We start from the raw sequence: 8,579 nt of genomic DNA on the forward strand, positions 1-8,579 counted from the left end.
GTCAAAAGGAAATAACCATATAAGGAATATTGTAAAGAAAGATACTGACTTTCAATCTATATGTATATTGAGCACAAATGCATGGACACATCTTGAAAACTACAAACTCCAAACTTGGGGTACAGATACAACTTTATGTGAAAAGTAACATGGTTTTGTGGCTGTGGCATTAGAGGCCATTTTGAGGCCAAAGTGACCAATATAGCAATTGTTGCCAAACAGGATGACCAAATGGTCTCAGTTTGAAAAGGCCAGATTTATTTGATAATGTGTGATCAAGATGGCTATTATTTACATTTCTTTTCTGTGTGAGGACTTGATTATATTATTGTGTAGTGTTGTTGACAGTTTAACTGTAAAAATTGTAATGACTATAGAGAAAGTACTTTGAAACTTCATTAAATTTGAAATGGTTGAAGTTATTAATAAATGTGCCATGAAAAAAAAATCACGATCTCTTTTCTGTTTTTTATTTGAATGAGTGAAAAATAAAAATGGGGACTGACCTTCTGTCTAATACATGATTGATACATAACATTATGTGAACTTTGTGAGAGACAAACAAATTGTTGAGATTCATTACCTAAATTCATCAATCACTTCAGCCATAAATTTGAACACTTTTACTATCACTCTACACATTTTAAACTAAACAACTTTCTAAACCAAACAAAATATTCCAACCACAGGACAAATAAAATGACAGCATTTGAAAGTTTTCATTTGTAAAGAGAGGAATCTTCATATCAATTGCCAAAACATTTTTTTTAATAATTGGCCTTATCAAAAAATACTCCTAATTGTATGTTTATTGCTTACGTAATGATCCACTTTCCAACCTTAAAAAAAAAAAGAAATGAAAACTTTAAATGCATTATGATAAAGAAAACCCACATTGTGCTAGTAGAATTATTTAAAATTTATTACCTCCAAGATCAACACACATGCTTTCATTGAATGGGTTTCAAGAGTCAGCACTTACACTGGGTCATTTTTGACATTTGCTAAAATCATGTAATATTAGCTTTTACTATTGAAAAAGATGTGTGTGCTCCCCTGTAAGTTACAGGTGCAACGGGCAGTTGGTTACAACAACTGGCCACCTTTGTGATTCTTGTTTTTCAACCATTTGCTTCCTACTTGAAAAACCCAAAGTATCTAAGTTTTTCTCATTCAGAAACAATCTAAGCAATCACTAATCATGTTTGTTGAGCTACAACTAACTTTAAGGTAAACTTTTGGAACTATGCATGTTCATAAATAACGGGACTGTCAAGTGATGAAATGGAATGTTCCATAGCTATCCAAAAGGTTAGTTATTTTGTAAATATTTGCATATATCTGCTTACCACTTTCAACTTATAGTGACATCTCTGACAATGACAGGTGCAATTCAAACAGTTGACAAAAACTCCCCTATTGGAAAGTAATGGGATATTCCAAATTTCCTATCATTCTGTCATGTGCTCTTCAGTACCTCCCCAAACAATGAGCTAATACGCAGTGCAGTACTAATGGGGAGCAACATGGCTTATCATCCTGAAAACTTTATAGGAAAAGGCCACACAGATCTCCAGCAAGCACACAGGAACCTATGTGCTGTTATGGACCATTTGTTAATGTATGGTCAGTAAAGAAATAGTGTGCCTTGCAATGTGTGGAGAATTGTTTTTTAAGCTTTTTTTGTACAGTGTATCAACTTGTGTAAATAAATGAAAAACAGATAGAGATTGTTTTAACTGATGATATTTTATTCAATGGTGAATAATGCTTTGTATTTTTTGTCCAAAGGAAAAAGTACAGGGTTGTGATTATAAGCATACTTACAAATCAGAAGATTGTTGTTGTGAATAAAGTGATCTGGATGGTGTTATTTTTAATTTCTCAGCAATTGTTTTTACCGTGATCAGGAACTTTGACAAATCCTATCTATTCTAACTGTTGCCCGATTATGTAATAACCCGCCCGATTCCGATTGCTGAACCGATTATCAATAAAACACTGATATCAGTATAGGATGAAACTGGTAACAAATGAGCAATATCATTAATACTGTTCTATAGGTTTCTTCATACAAATTTTCACAAGACTATTAAAGGTAAATAAACTAATAATTTGTTTGAAATAATTCTTCTTACATTTTATATGATTAAGTTAGTAAAGATTTTTGACAATGTGTGTGATAGATGACACATAATTCATTGAAACGTTTGCTCTAATCCTAGAAAAACAATGTTTAGAGTACAATGTTTAATATTTGGCAAAGAAACTTGTGATGATTCTAGATGAACTCGTTTTTTTCAGGGAGTAAAATTATTCATAAGGTGAAAATAGAAGTTTTAAAAGAAATATTAAATCAGTTATTCCAAAAAAAACAAATTTAATTACAAACATTTCAGAATTTCATTTTATTAGAACTCTGACTGTTACTCCTCAGAATTATAAAAAAAAAAAGGATGGTCTTAGTGGCCGGTGTTGCTTCAGATGGAATACTTCTCTGTCCCAAAATCCACATTGAGTAGGAGATAACAGAACGTGTTAAGGCTATCTTCCCCTTCTAGGTGTCCACTGCTGAGATGTGGTTTTCTGTTAAGCCTTCTGTACACATGACTTGTCACTTTTCCATATGGAGACCATCCTTGATTATGTTGCATATCATTGCATGGGACAAGAAGATGTTGTTTTGTCACCTGATACAAGACACCATACTTTGCTTACCACAGCTGGAGTACTACTTGTTGAAGTCTTGATGCTCCAAGTTGAACTAAAGTTCTTTGTTTTCCAGATTTCTGTAAAAAAAAAGCTAACTTCAAGGGGTAATACCATTATTTACATTAGAATTAGGATTTTTTCAATTACTGCTATTTATATTACAAATAAGAGATGACATCATGCACTGCCCAGAAACACACAGAGTGGATTTAGGTTTACACTGATGTTAGTGATAAAGCGATTGTAGAGTTATCTCGGCTGAAACAAGAAGAATAAAGATGAACAATTAGGAGTGTTGGTCATTTTCTGGTTTGATATCTTAGTGATGGTTTCCTGCCTTGTTTTTTGGGTAGAGAAATAAATTAAAGTGAATGGCAATCATCATTTAAAGTAAAATTCCAAAACATACTTTCCTCCACTGCCACTTATAGCTAGCTATTCCTCGATGTTGGCTTTGCATATCTAAGCATTGGTCTTGCATGCTTCAGTCTTTTATACCCCACTTAAATGCCTTTGGCAATTTCTAGTTTGCAAATCTCTCCACCCACATCAATGCACCCTCTATCCTGATACTGTATATAAGCACCTCACTCAGACAATGTAATCATTTTTTCTTGACAAAGTGTTGGTCATGGTTTCCACTGATGAAGTGCTGTATTTTGTTTCATTATGGATTTCACGTCACTTTGTGGATTTTTGTGATACTTGCAGCGATGAATTCCCGTATTACTGTTGTAATGGCGGCTACTCTGATCATCCCTAATCCTTCTTTGTTATCTAGCGTCTCTCTACACTCTTAGTTGAGGTTGTCCGTGTTTTAATCCTTTGGGAGATGGAGACATACATTCGGCCCAGGGGTGTTGCTTTTTTTGTTGTTCCTGGTTATTCTGGGGAGAATTTGAATCAATCACCTCCTACTCCTTTTCTTCAATTAGTCACTTGGGTATGTGAGATTTTGGGGCTTTCCTTTGTGCCCTTTGAGTCTACTCCTCCCTTGTTGGTGGAAAGGTGGGTGAGGGGGGGGGGGGACTATTTAGTTTTTTTCTCCTTCACTTGATATTCCTAGTTCATGCTGGGAGATTTACTGCTTTATTACATGACGGGATAGATGGATAATATACCCTCGTTTTGTCAGTTTGCATGCTTTGGCTTTCCACCTCCTGGTGGACGTATATTTTGATTCTACAGACTAAAATCCTTTTTTTTTTATATATATGTGGGGCTCCAGGATGGTTCATGTGATCACCTTGAACTGATCACATTTTCTAGTATTTGTTTGGTTTTCACTCTTGCTCTGTGATGTTTGTTCCTCTTTCCAAAAATTGTTGGCAGCCTATCAATGGTCCCCATATCAATTTGCAGATCAATGGGGTCTTCCACTGACTTCTGACTTGGTCAGATTGACTGCTTCTGTTCCTTCTGTAGAGATACCTTGGTGGAGGGAGTTTGTCTACCTTCTGTAGCCTCGGTGTGTTACATGTGGCTTCTTTTTATCGTCACTTGATGTTCGCGGGTGTCCCAGAGGCATTTGTATCGTGTATTGATGTCACCCATTTGCTTTTTGTTGTTATTGACCTCTAGACCATCTTTGGCTCTAGCACCTGAATAGATTCAGACCTTAGTTTCAGGGCTTCTCCATTCGGACCGACCGACATCAAAGGCAAGTTGGGGGGGGGGGGCAGTTGAGTGAGGTTACACTTATTGATGCAGATCCAAGGGTACTTTAGGTTCTGGTATCGAATTTAGTCTTTTCATTCAATTTTCCACCCCATTATCCTTCCAACCTGTGGTATTTCCATCCCCACCTGAACAGTGGGGTGTGGATTTTCATTTCACAGTTATCAGATTTACTGGTCACAGAGGTGGTAGTGACAGTTGACCTCGTTCTTCTGGGATGTTATTCCTGTTTATTTTTTGTGCCTGGGGCAAGGGAAGGTTGGCAGATGATTGTTGTTTTTTCTCATCTCAACCCATTCTTCGATCCTCCCAGGTCCACAATGGAATTCTTTCTCACCCTACGTTGGCATTCTTCACCAGGTCTGTGGATGCCCAAGTTTGAGGTTGCTGAGGCATTTCTCCATACTGTCATAGTGAATTCATCTTGCCTTTAACTATGTTTTGTGTATGGGGATTAGGTTCTACAGTTTAAGGGTCTAGCATTAGCACCATATGTCTTCTGCTGGGTTGTTCAAGTTTTCAGCCACCTCCCATCCAGCTACAGGCTATGAAATGGGCAGTCAGGCTCTTATGTACATCAAATCTCATTTTTTTGGGATGAGAATACATGCTATCCCTTCAGTAGTCCCAGTGAAACTAATGGTTCTGGAACTTCCAGTCTCTTTCATCAGGAGCAACATTTTAGTTTTTGAGTGGTGGTTGGTTTGGATCATACCCATAATTGTCTGTTATAATCTGCAGTCCTTCAAAAAAAAATGCTTTTTTTTATTTTTTAGCTTTAGGTATGGATTATTTTGCTACAGTTAGTATCATTGTGGGGGAAAAAAGATAAAAAGTAGGAAGTTTTACAAAAAAAACTTGATATTCATTGAGAATGTTCTTGAGGTTTTGCAAAATGAAATATGAAACATGTAAGTTGAAAAGAAGTATTTTAATTCTTAACATGAAAATCACCTTTCACTCAGACTGACATAGTAAAAGGAAGAATATTTTATGACAAAATCTCATTTTTGTGTACAATAGACTTGTAATGTTTACTAAAAATGTATCAAATTTCATGAAGATACACAGTACATAGTGGATGCAAGGTCAGTAAAATTAACTCTCCCAATAAGCATAGGAGTAGTAGGTATGATTCAAATGTTTCATTTAATTTTTAGTGAGATTCGTGTTAGATTTTTTTAGAGATGAACTGGTAACTTTATAAAGCTATATAATCTTTGTTTTATTGTTATACATACTTCTATTTTTAGTGTCAATTGAGTATGACTGTGATTGGTTAATTTATAAGTTAGTAATTCTGTATAATAAATTAAGTCAATGAATTTACCTATCAAATTACTGACTTCATTTTTTATCATTCACTACTGGTGGGTCTCACAGATATTGTATCTTTTAGTGTGTTTTTTACCTGGTACATTGCTCAGTGTAAAGAACAGACCAGAACAGTTGGCTTAAGCTACTATTTCCTGTGTAAGATTCATAGGTGACCTGAGCAGTATTTATTAAACTGAATTACAATATGATATTTTCGTATTTATTTTCAATTTATCATTTATTCTGTATATATGGAGGTTTCACATAGCATGTGGTTGAGAAAGTCACTAAACTCATTTCCTTTTAGTTGTCTTTGTTCCTTTGTTATTATCTGGAGATATAATACTTGTTCTCTATGAGGGAGGACAGGAATGCTGCATGCTTACTAGAATGTGTCTTCCAATGTAGGTCAGGTGAAAACTTGAAGTTATGACCTTTCTTATGTTTCAGTGTGATTGAACAGAACATAAGTGGTGCACACATCCTGAGAATAAATATAATGCATATGGTTATCATAAGGTGACTTATAAGTATAATTTGGATGGGAATAATCTTAACAAGGTCATAAAAGAAAAGGATCTTGGTGTAGAGGTTGATCAGTCTCTTAAACCATCCAAGCAGTGTGCTGTTGCTAGTGGTAAGGCAAATAGGACTTTAAGTTGTATCTACAGAAATAATGAATAGAAGTCTAAAGAGGTTACAATTTCGTTTAACTGTTGGGTGTGTAATACTATAGTCTTTTCGTTAGCTCTCTCTCTTTCTCAAGCTCAGCCCTCATTTTGAAAAGTTAAGTCCTTTCTCTGTAAATAGTAATAATCTCCTATAGTTGAATATGTAAGTGTAATTTTAACTAATTATTATTATTATTGAACATCTTTATAAGTTGTTAGGAGAATATAGCTATATAGTAAAGGTGCTGTCCTTCATATTGTGCACACAATGTTGGTTGTATTTTCAAGAATAAGTGAAGATTGTTTTTACTGTGTGTTGTACATTTTGTCCAGTGGGGTCCTTTTTCAAATTCCGTGAAACTTGGAGAACTCAGAGTTATTTCATGATAGATATCTTGTTAAGTATTTAGTTATTAAGCTGACCTCTCTGATTGTTCTTCAATTCAGTTGCATCTGTATATACAACTTACTCTTTTGTAAACTTGAATGTATGTTTTTTATGTGTGATATTAGAAATTTGTGCAAATGGAAAATTGAAATATCATTGCTTTAATTAGAGAGAAATAAATTAATATTCTTTGATAATCCTTAACATTATAATTAAATGTAAATGAAAATATTTGATGAACAATTTAATATTATTCAAGCTATTGGTGTTTTATCTCTATGTATACTTATCTAGCTTGCAACTTAGTGTTAATGTTCAGATACCAGAATCTTGTGGAGGAGTTGGAGGGGAGGCTATTTATATTGACACTGAAGGAAGTTTTATTGTTGAACGCCTGTTAGACATTGCTTCTGCTACAGTTAACCATTTTTATTCTGGAGTTCAAGAAAATATCTCCCAAGGTTTGCAGACATTGTATTAAAAGTCTAAAATATCATATTAGTATGGAAATAGCTAAAGTTAAAAAAATTCATTCTTGTTTTTGCACTAGCTCAGTGTTTATTATTTTGTTTCAATGTTTAATTTAGTTAGCTTGTGTTAGTTCAAATTTTAATTAGTTATTTTAGCTTAGGTATTTTACTTTCTTGCATTCTGTGGTGAAATTTAACCAACAAGTGAGCTACAAGACCACAGTTATGAAAGGTTTGAAATAAAAATATTGTAGGAGAATAAATCAAACTCAACCAGTAAGAATAAGTGTGATGTGAAAATATAAAAATCTTCATTTACATACACAAACTGTTGTAGATATGTTTGTATTCACATGTTCTTTGGTGGCAGTATACTATGTATATTTATAAACTGTCCAGCCTTTTATGCAGTTTTTAGTTATTATTTTTGCTGCTGGTGCAGATGGAAAAAAGGCATTTTTTAAAACAAAAACAGAGATTATTGTTATGATCCCCTTAATTTGGTATTATTCCATTATATTAGGTTAACTTTGTCGGGGATCATTCTCATAACATTTCAGGGAAGGTTAACTCTAAGATTATACTTAGCTCTTCAAACCTCAGTATAACCCATTCATTTGGATATACAAAACAGAATCTTGAGCAGAAGAGTTCAAGTCCTTTTGAATGACCACTATGCTATGTAACCTTTCTGAAGCAGTGATTAGAGCATGGTACATTGACTACCTCATGTTAATTTAAATTTTAACTAAACATAGTAACAGGATGACCTGCATGAAATTTTTGAAAAATTCACTTGAATATACCTGAAAAAGGTTTTTATAATACAGCCTTACCTTTTCTCACACATATCTATCTCAATTTTCTTTCTCCTCTCCAAGCATTGCTGAAAAAATTTTCACACTCAGTACACCAGTCTATATACCCCACCAATTTCATGCCACTATTGAACATAGCATGTGACTACTCTCCACCAATAGTATTGCACCTCCTATATTGGTGCAGTTAGCTCCCTCTGCTATTCCTGCTCAATCCTCACTTTTTCAGTTGGCACAGCATTATTTAGACATTTTTTCACATGTGGCTCTCATTTATAATTGTGCTTCTGTACCATTTAAATTTTTTTTCATCAGTTTTATTTTACTGTTTGCATTTTTTGTACAGTTTATTTGTTTGCATTTCTTTCTCATTACTGAATTATAAGAGATCTTAATATGAATTAGTGATTCAATATATTGACTATGGAAATTCCCATTACAGTAAAAAATGTAACTTGTATGACTTCTCAGGAATTAGGTTTAAATTTATCTGCAGAAGAGGGACAGGCCTTAACCCTTTCAATCC

The 8,579-nt window shown here is 34.1% G+C and overlaps 1 protein-coding gene across 1 annotated transcript in view; it reads left to right on the forward strand.

The window, feature by feature from the left end:
- The window catches only part of LOC106458843 (DNA repair protein RAD51 homolog 3-like), a 49,032-nt gene that overhangs the window by 8,717 nt on the left and 31,736 nt on the right, over window positions 1-8,579 (forward strand). Inside the window, exon 3 of the mRNA XM_013918396.2 lies at window positions 7,060-7,226. Coding sequence (XP_013773850.1) covers window positions 7,060-7,226 — 167 coding nt within the window. The remainder of the gene's footprint in view (window positions 1-7,059; window positions 7,227-8,579) is intronic.

This window comes from Limulus polyphemus, unplaced genomic scaffold (genome assembly GCF_000517525.1).
Source record: "Limulus polyphemus unplaced genomic scaffold, Limulus_polyphemus-2.1.2 Scaffold522, whole genome shotgun sequence".
Classification (NCBI taxonomy): domain Eukaryota; kingdom Metazoa; phylum Arthropoda; class Merostomata; order Xiphosura; family Limulidae; genus Limulus; species Limulus polyphemus.